A 16,007-nucleotide genomic window follows, 5' to 3' on the forward strand; every position below is an offset into this window, starting at 1 on the left:
CTTCCAACACTCTCTGTACCAGCATCTCCGTTGGAACAAGAACCTCGTAAACGATCCCGACAATCTATTAGTGGCTCTTCCGGTAATTCAGATAGTCAGGTACATTCATCTGAAAACCGCCAATTGTCCCACTACGAGGTGATGGAAGCCCTCAAGGCAAAGATCCAACGAAGCACAAGGAACAGTAGCACCTCGCCAACCACACCTCACAAGCCTGTGGATAATGATAGAATAAAAAGAGTCCGCTGTTTACCTAAACCTGCTCAGTTGTGCCATGCATTGAACACAGACCAGGCTGCTGCTTGTCCCACTCCATCTCCACGTTCAGCCAAGCCAATATTGCCGCCAATTGACACAAGCGTTGGCCGAATATTGCCTCGTCCCACCCTTCCATCCATATCGCCACTTCCTGACAAACAGCAGCAACAACAACAACAACAACAACTCAGTGTAGATACTATTGTTTGCAGCCCGACTAAAACTAAACCTAAGTCTACTGGCACTACTTCTATTACTACAACTTCTCCAAATACTTCGACTACCCCAACTACTACAAATACCAGCGCCACAAGCGACAGTGCCAATACCAATGACAATGACACTGGTTCTACTACTAAGCTTACCGGTCCCAGTTCAAACTCTACCGCTACCGCTACCGCTCCCGCTACTGCTACCGCTACTCCCAATGTTGATTCTAATTCTAATTCTAATTCTAATTCTAATTCTAATTCTAATGCTTCTACTACTGCCACCTCCACTTCTACAGTCAAGACCAAAGGCAATAGTACTGCTATTTCTCCTCCAATTACCACAAAATCAATCGACACTACAAACAACATTAAAACCATCACATCAGACGCATAACAATAAAGAAATAAACTATATATGTATATATATACATATATGTATATAATATTCATACACAAGCAAAAACAAACAAAAAACAAAAGTTTTTGCTTTTATATAAAGACCCATACACTCTCGGATACATAAATTTATTATAGTTGTTTATATATTAGTCTTGCTTCTTAGCCTCATCTACTACTACAGGAGTGGAGCCACCGAACACGTATTTCATAAACAAACCAAATACAGAAAACAATCCCAAACTAGTTGCAATCCAATGTGTACCCACAAAACTGAACATCTTGTCTACTACAGACACACCCCTGGGAGGGGTAGTAGATGTGCCCTCAAGCTTTCCTGCAGAAACTGCACGAATGGTCTTGAAAAGTTCATTGGGCTTATCGATTGACAGTGTGTTTTTGTCAAGATCAACACTGAAGTATTGCTTTCGGCTGGGGTCCAAAATGATTGCCTTGGGAACCTTGGACGCGGTTAATTTGTAGATTCGATTGGCATAGTTGGCCCACACGCTGGAATCCAATTGAACAAAAAGGGTATTCTTGTCGTTTTCAGTTGCTGTATTCTTCCATTTGGTAGCCAGATCACGGAAAGCCTGGACTGATTCCTCATTACTGTTTTCCATCAAAGCCATAACCACCAAATGATCGCCCTTTAAGAGATCAACCGAATTAGCACGGTTGAGCATGTTAACCAGAGGGAAACGCTCCTTGTTAATCCAGGAGAGTAATTCCAAACGAGAACTCTTGTCAAACAGATTGATTTCGGCCAGGGGAGTATAAAGAACCTCTGTGTCGTCCTTGACAATTAACATAACAGGAACGTCCTCGAGTCCAAGGTTGAATCTTTGAAACGCATAAACATCGCTTGTAACGTAAAATGGGACCTTGCCCATCAATGGAGTGGCCATTTCATTTGTTAATTCCTTGAAAATACACAGAAAAAGAGCTGTTAGATTTTTTTTAATTTGACAATTGAGTATGTGTATGTGTAAATTACTTTGATTGCATGATCTTCTTCTCCGCAAAATGTTACAACCGAGACGGGAGATTCGCCCAACCGTTTGATGAGTCCAGCTTCATTAACGCTCTCAACAGGAGGACTATGTACCACAGTTAGATTGATAAGAATTCCATTAATTAACCTACTAGACTGTTATTATCGAATAGTATTAGTCACTTACCCAGCCATCTTCTTTGCATACTCTTCGATTTTCTCGTGTGTACGATCACCAACATAGTCGTACACGGTATCATGAGCATAACTATCACACGGCTTAATTAAACTTGTCCAATAGTATACACCAAACTTACAACTTGAGCGATGGTAGACCGGATACTCCATTCTCTGAACACAACTCTAAATATGATCAGGGCACAAATTTTGTGTGCTGTTTGTTAATCATTGGCCAAGAACGAAAGCCAAAAAAGAGAGAGGAAAGTCGGTACACAAGAGTGATGATATACAAATATCGATTTGTACTACTGATCTCACCACACTGTCTCTACCTCTTGTGTTCCTCTTACCTTTGTTATCTTCACAGTTGACTTCTCCAACCCCAATATTGCTGTCCTTTAGTCCAACAGCAACTTTATCCCAAATTGGCTCCAGTTTCTGACAATGTCCACACCATGGAGCGTAATACTTGACAAACCAAGGCTTCTCCTCGGAATTGGCCTTGATGGTCTTTAGGGCCTCTGGTGTAATTACCTTGCTAATACTTTACGAAATAAATAAATCAGTAAATAAATAAATTCGGCAGATATACATATACATATATATATATATATATATATAATGTGCACGACATGTATGGTATACTGAATATTTCATAAAGGGCCATATATATATGACATTTTTTTTATTTATGCTTACCCATTTTCAGAAGCGTCTCCTTTACTAGCGAAAGTTTGCTGAGCGAGAGCAAACAGCGTTAACGCGATGAATGAGATTTTCATAACGAATGAAGATGATTAACAAATAAGAAGTAAGCTAGTCATTCAGCATTCCCTTTTTTTACTTTTTATACCATAGAAACACGGTCTCACTTTTTGGGTTTCTATTTCCTTTTTTGGATGAAGGGTATAGATTTTCTACATACAGAACCAAAGAAGAAGAAAAATGAGGAAAAAAAAAATACAGTCCTGTGAACAAAATATGTAATAAAAATAATATTATTAATACTAATATAATTAAATGTAGCTGTTCATACACAAGACTTTGAATATATTTAAATACATACACACACTCATATATATGTATATATAATTGGTTTAAATTGACGATAGTATAAACAACTATCAATGGGTGAGAACTTTCCACGACATTTCGAGTGTACAAATCTGTCAAAGGTAAAAAAAAAAAAAAGTTTATACTCCAATAAGACGACGCCAGCTCTCACTATAGTTTCCTGTGTAAGTTGGTTTAAAAATCACATTGGATCAAAGCATTTAAGCATTTAAGCATCATAACTCTTATATTTTGACACCATTGAACATGTCTTTTGTTGGGTTCTAGATACCAAAGAAAGAAAAAAAAAAGAATAATGAATTGGACTCAAAACGTAAATAAATAAAAGAAGTTAGGCTTTATAACTATAATGCAAGTTAGTGTTAAATCTTGCTATATGTTTGGTGGGGAGTGTGTAATCCAGACGGTCAGCCAAACCACAATCGATCTCAAAGATAATTAGAATCAGCATTAGATCTTTTTATTTTTATTATTATTATTTAGTATTTAGTATTGCATAGACAACTTTTTGCATAAATAATTATCCTTTTACACAACCTCTTTTTTGGTGTATTGTGTATCCAGTTATTCTCTACTTATCACGTTTGATTAATCATAGATTTGATGAGACACACAGAATAAAAACTTGGTCATTGTAATTGTTTTGAATGTTTGTACGTATAATGCATTTTTTCATTTCTATCAATAAATGGAGTTTTTTCTTTCACTCTAGATTTGTTTACAAAGAGATAGATAGAGCGAATGAATGAGGGAGGAAAAGGTAAATGTTCAAAGGTTGTTAAAATCAACAGATTTAAGCATCGTAGGTAGAGGCAGAAACGTTGCCACCGCGACCAGTCCAGTTGGTGTGGTGGTGAGTTCTGTAAATATATAAAGGTTGAGTTAGATTAATGGATAAAGAAATATAAGTATTGTTCCCCTCCTTTTTGCACAAACCCTAAGAGCTGAAAATAATTTTAAAAGTAAGATACTTACCCAGGGGCAGAGAGGAGCTCGTATGTATGGGCACCAAAGTAATCACGCTGGGCCTGGAGAAGGTTAGCGGGGAGCATCTCATGACGGAGACCATCGTAGAAGTTAAGTGCAGTAGAGAGAGCAGGGGTGGGGATACCCAAAATGACAGCCTGTGCGATCACGTTTCTCCAGGCATCCTGGGCCTTGGCAGTAGCTTCCTGGAAGAAGGAATCGAACAACAAGTTCTCGAGCTTGCCGTTGTTGTCGTAAGCCTCTCTGATCTTGCCCAAGAAAGCAGAGCGGATGATGCATCCACCGCGCCACATAAGAGCAATACCGGCGTAGTTCAAGTTCCAGTCGAAGTCAAGAGCAGCCTGACGCATGAGCATGAAACCCTGGGCGTACGAGACAATCTTGGAGGCATACAAGGCCTGACCGAGCTGGTCAATGAAGACCTTCTTGTCACCAGTGAACTTGGCGTTCTTGGGACCCTCGAGGAGCTTGGAAGCGCGGGTACGCTCATCCTTGAGAGAAGACAAGCAGCGGGCGTAGACAGCCTCACCGATCAAGGTGACGGGGATACCGCGATCAAGAGAGTCGATACCGGTCCACTTGCCGGTACCCTTCTGGCCAGCAGTGTCTCTGATCTTCTCAACAAGAGGCTTGCCATCGGTGTCCTTGAACTTGAGAATATCACGGGTGATCTCAATCAAGAAAGAGTCCAACTCGCCCTTGTTCCACTCCTCAAAGACAGTAGCCATCTCATCGTGAGACATACCGAGACCCTCGAGCATGATCTGGTAAACTTCGCAAATCAACTGCATGTCTCCGTACTCTAGAATACGAAATATACGTATCAGTTGGCTGACAATTTCGGTGGTGTATATCGTTGATACACATTTCAACAAAAAAAAAGAAAGATTATCTTGACTTACCAATACCGTTGTGGACCATCTTGACATAGTGACCGGAACCGTTCTCACCAACCCAGTCGCAGCAAGAGGCACCATCGGGAGCCTTGGCAGCAATAGCCTGGAAGATAGGCTTGATGTGCTCCCAAGCGGCAGGGTTGCCACCGGGCATAAGGGAAGGACCGAAACGGGCACCTTCCTCACCACCAGAAACACCGGAACCGACAAAGAGGATACCCTTTGCCTCCAACTCCTTGGTGCGACGGATAGAGTCGGGGAAGTGAGAGTTACCACCATCAATGATGATATCACCCTTCTCGAGGAAAGGCAAGAGCTGATCAATGAAGTTATCAACAGCGGAACCAGCCTTTACGAGGAGCATGACCTTTCTGGGGCGCTTCAACTTGGAGCACAACTCCTCAATAGAGTGAGCACCGACAACGTTGGTACCTTTTTATTTGATTTGCTTGTATTAGCCCTTTTCTTTCTTTCTTTCTCTTTTTGGTTTTTATATTTATAGGTATAGCTGCTATAGTATTGATATTTACCCTTGGCCTCGTTCTCCAAAAAGAGATCGACCTTGGAGGTGGTGCGGTTGTAGGCGCAGACGGTGAAGCCGTGGTCGTTCATGTTGAGAATGAGGTTCTGGCCCTATAGATTCGCGTAAAGATTGGGTCAGGAACAAAGATCGATATATATTTTTATTGTGGTACAGATTCTTGTGATCTTTATTTTAGTGAATGCCTTACCATGACAGCCAAACCAATGAGACCGATATCAGCACTATTGTGAATGAATGAATGTTTAGAATTTACGCGTTTCTATTCCGATAATGGCAGTAAGGCTAATATCTTACACAGCTTGAGACATATTTCTTGTAATGTTTTAAAAAAATAAAGAGAAGAAGAAGAAGAAAATTGTTGGGAAAGGAGCGGGTTTGTATAAGTAACTTAAATAAAGAATCCAAGGGTCGGGTATTATAAAGCAACAGTGGGGCGAATAAAGAGCGATGATGTAACAACCCTGAATAAGATATTCTATTTTCTCTGTAGCCTATAGAAATCATGAATTGTCTCAACAGTCAGCAGAATGTGGGCTTATCGGGGAGAAGCTTGATTTTTTGATTGGGATAATCCGAGTGATCTTAATTTTTTTTATAATACCAACTCTATTCACACATATACAGGCAGTAATTTAATAAATTATATATAAATTATTTATAATTATTTATCTATCTACATAAATATATATAGGCAGAATATTTACAACTGGTCAAATCTTGATTTCTAATCCACAAGCCCCATATTAACCCAACCTCACAAACGTAAAAGAACAATTCTCACACCTTATCCACTTTAATCTAGAGCCAACATTTTAATCTTTAATGTATACAGTCTATTTAAATCTCAGTAAGTCTGGGAGTTTCTTTTCTTTTCTTACTATAGTGACTGTGTATCCAACCCACTACTCTCCGCCCTGGTTTGGGGTAAATACAAAACCAAGTAAAAACACTGTATCAATATACACACATATATATAATTTTATCAATCTAGTTCATTGCGAACAGGGGACTTGTAACAGCATGATTTTGATATGGTCATACAGGTCTACAGATTTTTCTTTTTAAAAAAAAAGATTTTTGGTTAGATCTTAAGTGATGTGTTTCGTATATAAAACACACAAGGGCATAGTGTCAATTCAATTCGATTCAATTCAATTCAACTCAATTTAATTGTTAAAACTATCAATAGAAATAAAGGTACAATTCATGATATTGCTTGCATGATTAAGCTCTTCAGTATCAACCTGGCATTTGACTTTGGGCAAATTTTGACATGCCAGATAACACATTTTACTCGATTAGGTCTTATTTCAATAATAATTATTCTAGAATCTGTTATTCTATCTTATTGGAGGCATTTTCATTTGTTTAGAGGAAAACAGAAAACAATTTGAATGTCGTTTATTGGGCTTCTTCTATTCATAAACTTGCGCATTTGTTTTCAAGAGTGAAAAAAAAAAGTCGATTTATAGCTCCGTGTCACTCTTATATATTATTCCTCCTGTTGCATTGTTTTTTACGCGAGTTTGTGGCGCGTAGCAATGTCACTTTTCCAGTAATGCTGTGGTTTGTTTAATACGCGAGTCTTTTCTTATATAGACAATGGATTATTGCATAATATAAGTTTATTGACTGATTCCATCATTATCAGATCTTTTGTGCTTTACACTCATTAAATCTCAAATATCTTGCCACATAAAAAAAAGGGGGGATCTTTTATCAGATCTATAAAAATCTTATTTTATTGGCATAGTGACAATATACATACATATACACACACATATATATAAGAGTAACTATAATAATGCTTATCAGATCCTTCTGCGTATTACCTCTTAAATATGACTAAGGGTGTTTTTGTAAATATGGAAAGGTAAATGTATATAGCTCTCAAAGATTTGATTTACAAATTCTATAAAGCTCTTTACAAAGATTCATAGTTGACATCTTTTATTTAAACATTTCTCCTATTTTCCGTTTAAATACATGTGTGTATGTGTATGTGTGTAAGCAAAAATGCTTAAATGTTATGTTTCCGGTTACGTCTTTCTTTTTCCGTGCTTCCTCGTTTATTCTTCCGAGACTAAATGGAGACTTTATATATGTGTGACATTTTATTTGGCATAATGATATACTTGTATACACATTCTTCTTCTTCTTCTTCTTCATATTTTTACTATGCTTATAAAGAGTGAAAAAGAATCATAATTGGGTGAATAAACTAATGAATGTCAAGCAATTTAGCCAAGTATTAGTAATATTATTATTCATTCATTAAAACACAGTATAAGCATGCCAAAAGACCAATCTAGACACAAGATTCTGGCTTTGAGGAGATGCGTGTTAAATATTTTTTTTTTAAAAAAAATAAGCAATAATCCCCAGCTTTATTTTATTTTATTATTCCCGAGATATCACCAGTACATTCCGTTTGTCATCTCTTTTTGTTAATTGTTTTCTTAAATATATATATATATTCGCCTAGACATCCAATCTAAACATATACAAGCCGGAAAATAGGCTAATATAGAAAAATGTGCTTATTAGGTCAAGAAACTCTCTGCTTACAAGAAAATATTGTGTCTTTGGGATGTTTAAGCAAAGAAATAAGAAATATGATGGGATAAGGCGGGACCCGTTTAAGATTCACGTAATGAAATGTACGCAACAAGCACGCAATTGAGCACGTACCGGGGATTTAAAAAAATAAATAAAGAAAACAGAATTGACACGATACAGACACGTATATGCCGCCCTCACCACTTGGCATATTATTCTCATTAATTAATCTAAACTAAAGTATATATATATATATATAATAGTAGTACTAATAATAACACACCGCTATTAAATGAATAAGCACAACGTCTTTATGCTAGCATATAGAGACTTGTTAAAATTCAGTACATACATGATACTAAATTATGAGAACAGCGCATAAAAATGGTTTGTCATCACTGCTTACAAAAAAAAAAGTATTTTTGATGGGCAAAATATAGAGCCAATAAAATAAAATAAAATAAAGAAAAAGAAAAAGATTTCCCTAAAAGCAGGTCCGTGACTTACTTTTAGATTAACGAAAATTTCCTTTTTTATTTTTTATCTTATGTGCACATATTCTTTATTGGGACATTTCTTGGATCCTTAGAGAATCTTCAGTAGTGAGAGAACTTTTAATTTATCTAAAGTTAAACACCACTACTTTAGCCAAAGAAAAGATCAATTTTCCCAGCAGTTCGATTTATCTTTTTCTTTAAATAAATTTTGAGAGCGTTTTCATCAATAAATTTTATCTTCTTATTAAATTTAATAGGAAGATAAAAAAAAAGGACTTCGCTTTTATATTTAAAGTGAATTTAGTTGAACTGCTGGGAGGACCAACTTTAGCTATATATTTAAATTTAATGTGAAAGTGCAGATAAAGTGGACTGCTGAAGATGCTCTTATGCTCTGGGTAAAGGTTCGGCATGCTTCAGAAAGAATAACCAGTGGTAACCTAATCCTTCAGATCAAAAGGAGACTTAGGATGGAAGACTTTATAGGTACGCCTTTTAAGAATAGTAGCACTAGGAGCCAGTGCGTCAAGATGCTTGTCGTATACATATACATATGCATGTCAAGCTAAGATCACGTAAAGAAGCCTTTATAACAACAAAGTTCTTTTGTATATTTCCCTTGATAAGTATCCGAGTTAGGATGAGGCAAGTCATTAGAATAGTGTTTAATACTAATACTCTATCATGGGCCATGAAAAAGATTCAAATTACAGTCAAAGCTCGATATAGTGATATGGATGGTGGACAGAAATTTTATCACTATCACTATATCGAGCGTGTTTTTTTCTTACTCCGCGCATTATTTAGTGATATTTCTAATGCCGCTTGGAGTGACTACTGTTTTCTAATAGGATTTATAGTATTTTGTCTAAGAAACTGGGCTTGCTTTAAAATGCTAAATAAAATATATACTACATTTATTTTTTTATAGTTTAAAAATAAACTCAGAGCTCGATATAGTGATACTGGTGGATTCAAATTTTATCACTATCACTATATCGAAAAATAGTGATAATAAGCAGGCACGGGCCCAAATTTTCCAAAAAATTATCACTATATCGCGATTATCACTATATCGAATATCACTATACCGAGCTTTGACTGTAACATTGCAATACACAGGATGAATAAAAAAAAAGATGAAGAAATAAGGACGAAATAAATAAGTAAAGTGATTTTTATATATCAGTTGAATGTATCATTTGGTTGACCAAGAAGCAAGGCAGATAGTATATTTATAGAGCAGTCAATGTAAGCAACATAAAATTGTTGCTGTTGGGTGAATCATTAATATGATTATTATATAATTGCTTAAAAGGCTTGACAGTATTCACATGCTCTATTCATTATAGAGATACAAGATTTCTTTAGAATTATTTTCAAAAACAACAGAATTGGTAAAAGTCCAAATTAATAGGTAAGTCTCTTACCAAAATCGGCTTTTTATTATTATTATTACAGTGTACTCTTAATGAACTATCTATTTTTTCTAATACGCCCAATTATTGACCTTGCAGCGTCATAATACCATAGCTTGTGTCTAGGCGTACGCATTTTTCATAATTGTACAAACAACGTTGTACCTTGGTCTTACAGCTTATTGGCCAAAATACGTAGACTTTGACACTAGTCTTCTCTCTCTTTCTTCAAAAGAGCAATATAGTGCCATTGTCTCTTATTTAAATAAGATGAAATCTGTGCTTGGTTTATAGGATAATAGATACATATTATGCCAAACAGAAAAAACTACTGATATTTTCTTATAAAAATAAAGGGTAAAAAAAAGTGACTTTTTCGAAAAGCTTCCCCTAGAATTGTTTATGAAATTGCCCTTTGTTCCATAGTGCTAGTTGGTTTATTTCGAAAGTGGCTGCTATATAAACACAATGTGATATCTATATATGCCACACAATCACGCTTTATTTATTCTATTTACATTACTCTTCCATCCATTTAAAAGACCCCATCAACACATGACGGCGAGGAAGTCGTCCTGGGGAAGGAGATAGAATGGTCACCTTTTGTTTTTCTTCATCAACATCAGTACTAAAAATGAAATGTTTTATTAGTATTTTATCAAGAAACCATACATTTACACAAAAGTCAATGCTTTTTTTACATACATGTAAATGAAACCTGCAACATTACAATCCAGCAGTTTATTATCCGGAATATCATCCGGAGCGCTCAGAACAGCCATTATAGAATGAAGACACATGTCGAGATTCTCAACCTTGACCATCCTTGTCTCATTCTCAGTGCTATCCATGCCAATAGGTAATGCAGAAGAGGGAGCCATAGCTTCTCCAACTCGCCATATACTGATATCGCTAAAATTCACCAACATCGAGTAAGGAGAAAGTTCGTATTTGGGTGTACCATAAAAGTATTCTTGAATTTTGCTACGTTGGAGCTGGGACTTGAACTGGCGATCACGCTCAACTACACCCCCAGACTTGGTAAGCTTGGCGATCGCAATGTGAGACTTGTCTTTGAGAATTCGGGTCATATCACTGTACAGACGTTCGTGGCCGAGTACAATAACCACATTAACTATGTAATAGTTTCGAATCTTTATTTTTATCCCAAAATTTGTATCAGATCCTACCTTCGAGCTCCCCAATAATATGCTGAATTAATTCGTAGCCAAGATGGTCAATAAGGCCAATAGTATCAATAATGTAACCAGATGTCTTGGTTTCATCATCTGTAGACATACGGCTTTTGACCGCATTGGCTAAACGAGACACAATGAGTTTATAGAGCTTGACGTTCTCACTTGGATTTTCATAGCCATAATAATAAGCTAATGGGATCGTAGGTGCTCCCATATTGGCAGCTGTTGTAGCCGAAGATCCAAATCCTTCTTCAATATCAATGATGTGACTAATACATGTAGCTGTAACCGTTCCTGGCATGGTAATAGATCCCTTTTATATATGCAGTTATTAAGTATCATTTTACAAAATAATCCAGTTTTTATTATTTTTATTATTGCAATGACATGTATATATATATATATTATTTACAGGAAAGCAAGTTAGCGAAAATCGAGTTTATAAATTTACCTCAGAAGTGTCCAAAGATACATAAATCGGCTTTTCGTTCTGGCGCAAGGCATAGCTTACCAATGTTTTGCACAAAGATGTTTTACCAACATCGTGTGGGCCGATCACTAGTACCTATTTGAAGAATAAATTTCAATATGTCAGTCAATTGTTTCTGATATCGCTTTAAACAGCTTACACGTGGACCCCTCTCTCCATCTCGCTTAGCCTTTTCACGCATTTGCTGAATAGCCATATGTGCATTAAAGTAACTAGTCATTGGAGTTTCGTTGGCTGTATATTCTACTAAAAACTGTCCCTTGACGTACGAATACAAAAGTCAAAGAAATAAATTCGTCTTTACATATCTTGGATACTCTATGCTATATCATTATATATGTGTACGAAAAGGATATCTCAATTTTACAGCCATGCCAAGTGTACACAGCAGCCTTTCGACCACTGAATGTATAAGGTACATTCATTGCAAGTTCGGTACCAAAGATTTCGGCAGTACCTTTGAGAAGCTATATAATAATAACATGCAGACAAAGAAATAGATCGCAATGTTGAATTTAAGAAGTAAGAAAAGATTTATTAAGGATTCTTATATTTCTCTGAATCTAAAGAAAAAAACAAAGATTTAGATGTAGGCGTATTACCTTGATTTGGACTTTAACATTGAAATCAACTTCGAATCGAAACTCGTGATCGGGATCCAGGTCAATGGTTCGCGTTGACTGTGCTTCTTCCTAAGGTTGTAAACGATGTTGAGAGATGTGTCATGCAAAAACTTTTTGGACTTTTCAAGGATACTAAGTGCATAGATAATGAAGAGAAATAGAGAGGAAAAAGATTCGACCTACTTTCTCCATTATGGCTTTATCTACAAGAAGACGAAAAAGGAGAGGCTCAAAGAGTCTATTCTACTACGCGACAGTCACACGCTACTGCTTCTACTTCTGAAAGGAAGGTTTCATCTACCATCCGACTTTTAAGCATCTAATTGTTCGTGTCATGAAATCTCTACAGCTATACGTGACAAAGATTTCCAATGCATCTGAAAAAGATAACGGCAAACAACTTGCTGGTCTGTTCTCACTAAACGATCCCCATGTTCAAAATCTTTTCAAAAAATCATTTCACGTGAGCAACACCTTTATTCTCTTTTTAACATGTCTTATTAATAAAGAATACTATAATTGACTGTCTGAATGTAATGCAATTATCTGAAACTATATTCAGGATGATTTATTAGAGAGCATGTGTAAGCGGCTCGATGCTCCTTGGGATGACATGACAGCATCACATATACGAGCGGCCCTATATTTTGATCAAGGAGCTTATCTCGAGGCGTTTGATGCCCAAAAGGAAGTAGTCCAGTAAGTTATTTTTAGATGATACAGGAAAAAATAGAGCTTGTAAGAGGGTAAATATATCGATTTGCTTAACAATATACGTATATATATATATATATTAAATAGATCATTTCAACGGTCCATGCCATCTCTCACTCGCTGGTGTCTGCCTATTCTTTACGTTATCAACAACGATCTCAGAAATATTGCATTAAAAGTAAGACTAGTTCATTGTATATTGAGTATATTTGTTTTTAGAGATAAACCAAGAAATCTATACCTTAGGCAGATGAAGACTCGACATTGACAGGTCAACGAAAGAAATTGGAAGAAGCTGCCAATATTATTAGTAAATCCTTTACCTATTGCATTACGGATAGGCAAGTATAGTATAGTCCAAAAAATAATAATTGTATATTGATGGGTACGGATATCAGAGGAGTGATGAGCAAATCCAAGAAGCATGGAACGTACCGTATGATTGGTATATTATTTCGTATATACTTTAAGGTAAAATGAAAATATTTTTATGTGTAATATATATATATATATATAAACTATAATACATATTTTTCTAACAACTCAAGACTTGCAAAAATCACAGCTCAAACAAAGAAACCTGTGCAAGAACATTCTACGAGCTCTCAAGGCAGCTGAAATGCCACCACTTCAAAGTTTTCCGAAAAGCGATCGAGTTACATTCCGATTCTATCTTGGAAAGTTGTATTTTCTCGAAGAAGATTACCCCAAGGCAAGATTAGCAAGTCGTGATGTCTACTTATAAACTAACAGTATAGTCATATTTCTACTGAATCTTATAACTTTATTAGGCAGAGAATGAGTTAAGTCTGGCCTTTAGAGAATGTACAAAGGCTAGTCAAAGAAATAAAGAGTAAGTTCATTTATATTTCCAGCGACAAATAAATAAATAAATAAAGGCATCGATTTGTATATGTACATAATTATGATTATGTATAGATTAATTCTGGAAATTCTACTGCCAATTCGGTTGATGCATGGAGTGGTACCAAAGCCTGAAGCCTTGGCACGATTCCCTCGTTTAGAACAATTGTATGGGCCTTTGACAGCTGCTATGAAGCGTGGAAATGTCAGGGAGTTTGATGAATGCCTAGTGACATCTGAGCAAGAATTGATTCGACAGGGAACATATCTTGCTGTTGAAAAAGCTCAAAGTATTGCTATGCGACAACTGTTTCGAAAAGTGTATGTACAAATAATAATTGTGTAATTTAATATATAGAATAATTAACATTACACACACACACACACACACACATATATATATATGTAGGTTCATCATATTGGACTCAAACACACGTATACCAATTGCACTCTTCAAAAAAGCACTTGATTTTGTGGGTATGGATGTTGGTGTCGAGGAATGCGAGTGGATGCTGGCCACGATGATTTACAAGGTAAATTTAACATTTCGTCTAACTCTATTATCTAAAAGGTTTATATGTCATAATAGGGATATATCAAAGGGTATCTTTCTCACGAAAAGTCATTCCTTGTGCTCAGTAAAGCTGATCCCTTCCCAGCCATAAACTCTTCTAGTGTATAATGATATTCGCAATCGGTTGTTTTGATTTATTGTTTATTTTAAATAACCCAAGTCTTAATTTATGTTTAATTTCTTATAAAAAATAAAGACACTTGGCTCCTAAATATAATAAGTAGGAATAAGGTAGATTCCACCTTTTTCAACCCATAATATGACTTGTCGATCTCACAATAAAAAAGGTCATATTCAAATCTCTTGGAGCTCTTATCAGCTCCTTAACTATATTTCATAATATATCCTTTATTTTTAAGTATATCAACTTTACTTCTTTTTAATTAATACCCTTGTTAAAACCACGAGGTTTCTATATGGTATTAATGATAACAAAACTTTTTATGTTAGACTTGACCTTTTTTTTTTATAATCTTTAACCTGCTCGTTTATTATATTAGCATTGTTGCTATACAGACACAAGATAATATATTTTAATAAAAGAGAAATGTTTATCTAGCTACTAATACACATTTATTAGAGTAAAGACTGAGCATGACTCTCAATAACCATTTGTTCTCTTAATATGAAATGAAGTAGCAAATGTAATTTATATAAAAAATAGGGTTTGATTTATAGTTTGTTAATGTAGCCGTTTGAGAATTGCTTTGTGATGTGTAATACCCTTTTGTTGAACGTCTTTACTTTTTTGATTGTTAGTGCGCATGTATGTACACCTAAATTCTAGTACCATAAGTGTGTCTCAAACCGTTCGTTTAGTGACAATTGAGCTGATTTGTATTTATTTACGTACATTTTGGGTTTTGGGCCAAGAAGTACATAAGAAAAAGTGAAAGTTAATACTTATTTAAACACCGCGCATAACTTTAGATTTTGTCTCTGCGTTAATGCATGAATTTGCAACTTTTGTATTTGTGCCATTAAGATATTAGCTTGCCCAAGCAACACCAGTATCTAATATCATGTGAATACTTTAGAAATTAGCCACAGAAAATTTCACTCAAGGGTCGGCTATAAATAAGAATACTTTCCTTTCGATTCTATATTTTCTTTTCTTTGCCATACTTCATATACTGGAATGTGATTGGCTGAGATGTCTTGAGAAGGGTAAGCATCCCCACTCGAGTTCATGTAATGGACGTCCTTGATGAATAGAGAACTCAATTTTCTATATTAAAGTAGAATATAATTGTTTTATTTAACAGTTTAAACTTTTCTGAGAAGTATTATATATAATAAAGCAGTGGAATTCAGTACGCAAATATTACGCTGTGTATACAGGGAAAATAAGTAGAAAAGCTAAAAGTCTCAGTTGATTTATCACTGTGAAACAACTATTATATAATCTGATCAAGTAAATTTATACAGAAGTCAACATAATTAAGCAATGTTTTTAATAGTCTTGCATACTAAAAATTCTACAAATCTGATCTACTAAAATTGAAGCTGCTTATTTACCTGAGAACTC

At 35.6% G+C, this 16,007-nt stretch overlaps 5 protein-coding genes across 5 annotated transcripts; 2 read left to right on the top strand and 3 right to left on the bottom strand.

Annotated features, from left to right (window-relative positions):
- Nucleotides 1-955: 955 nt before the first annotated feature.
- Nucleotides 956-2,846, bottom strand: PHYBLDRAFT_182496 (hypothetical protein). The gene is made up of 6 exons (XM_018438631.1): nucleotides 2,740-2,846; nucleotides 2,391-2,584; nucleotides 2,178-2,223; nucleotides 2,048-2,128; nucleotides 1,864-1,966; nucleotides 956-1,789 (listed from the first exon to the last, which is right to left on the bottom strand). Exons 1-6 carry the CDS (start codon nucleotides 2,820-2,822, stop codon nucleotides 1,016-1,018), a joined length of 1,281 nt encoding a protein of 426 aa, XP_018288184.1. The 5' UTR covers nucleotides 2,823-2,846; the 3' UTR covers nucleotides 956-1,015.
- Nucleotides 2,847-3,542: 696 nt separating this feature from the next.
- Nucleotides 3,543-5,883, bottom strand: PHYBLDRAFT_36112 (hypothetical protein). Its single transcript, XM_018440069.1, has 6 exons — nucleotides 5,836-5,883; nucleotides 5,729-5,762; nucleotides 5,528-5,630; nucleotides 5,004-5,429; nucleotides 4,090-4,903; nucleotides 3,543-3,974 (listed from the first exon to the last, which is right to left on the bottom strand). The coding sequence occupies exons 1-6, from the start codon at nucleotides 5,847-5,849 to the stop codon at nucleotides 3,908-3,910; spliced, it is 1,458 nt and encodes a 485-aa protein (XP_018288185.1). The 5' UTR covers nucleotides 5,850-5,883; the 3' UTR covers nucleotides 3,543-3,907.
- A 1,499-nt stretch (nucleotides 5,884-7,382) lies between these two features.
- On the top strand, nucleotides 7,383-9,724 carry PHYBLDRAFT_171532 (hypothetical protein; the record flags this gene model as incomplete). The annotated part of the gene is made up of 4 exons (XM_018436623.1): nucleotides 7,383-7,414; nucleotides 8,089-8,201; nucleotides 8,955-9,083; nucleotides 9,546-9,724. The coding sequence occupies 4 exons, from the start codon at nucleotides 7,383-7,385 to the stop codon at nucleotides 9,722-9,724; spliced, it is 453 nt and encodes a 150-aa protein (XP_018288186.1).
- Nucleotides 9,725-10,425: 701 nt separating this feature from the next.
- Nucleotides 10,426-12,529, bottom strand: PHYBLDRAFT_126526 (hypothetical protein). Its single transcript, XM_018429112.1, has 8 exons — nucleotides 12,511-12,529; nucleotides 12,307-12,396; nucleotides 12,061-12,171; nucleotides 11,844-11,969; nucleotides 11,666-11,779; nucleotides 11,206-11,527; nucleotides 10,721-11,150; nucleotides 10,426-10,643 (listed from the first exon to the last, which is right to left on the bottom strand). Exons 1-8 carry the CDS (start codon nucleotides 12,517-12,519, stop codon nucleotides 10,535-10,537), a joined length of 1,311 nt encoding a protein of 436 aa, XP_018288187.1. The 5' UTR covers nucleotides 12,520-12,529; the 3' UTR covers nucleotides 10,426-10,534.
- Nucleotides 12,530-12,907: 378 nt separating this feature from the next.
- Nucleotides 12,908-14,587, top strand: PHYBLDRAFT_60048 (hypothetical protein; the record flags this gene model as incomplete). The annotated part of the gene is made up of 8 exons (XM_018440593.1): nucleotides 12,908-13,026; nucleotides 13,129-13,219; nucleotides 13,288-13,351; nucleotides 13,590-13,774; nucleotides 13,833-13,894; nucleotides 13,981-14,226; nucleotides 14,315-14,438; nucleotides 14,495-14,587. The coding sequence occupies 8 exons, from the start codon at nucleotides 12,908-12,910 to the stop codon at nucleotides 14,585-14,587; spliced, it is 984 nt and encodes a 327-aa protein (XP_018288188.1).
- Nucleotides 14,588-16,007: the final 1,420 nt, after the last annotated feature.

This window comes from Phycomyces blakesleeanus, assembly GCF_001638985.1.
Source record: "Phycomyces blakesleeanus NRRL 1555(-) unplaced genomic scaffold PHYBLscaffold_19, whole genome shotgun sequence".
Classification (NCBI taxonomy): domain Eukaryota; kingdom Fungi; phylum Mucoromycota; class Mucoromycetes; order Mucorales; family Phycomycetaceae; genus Phycomyces; species Phycomyces blakesleeanus.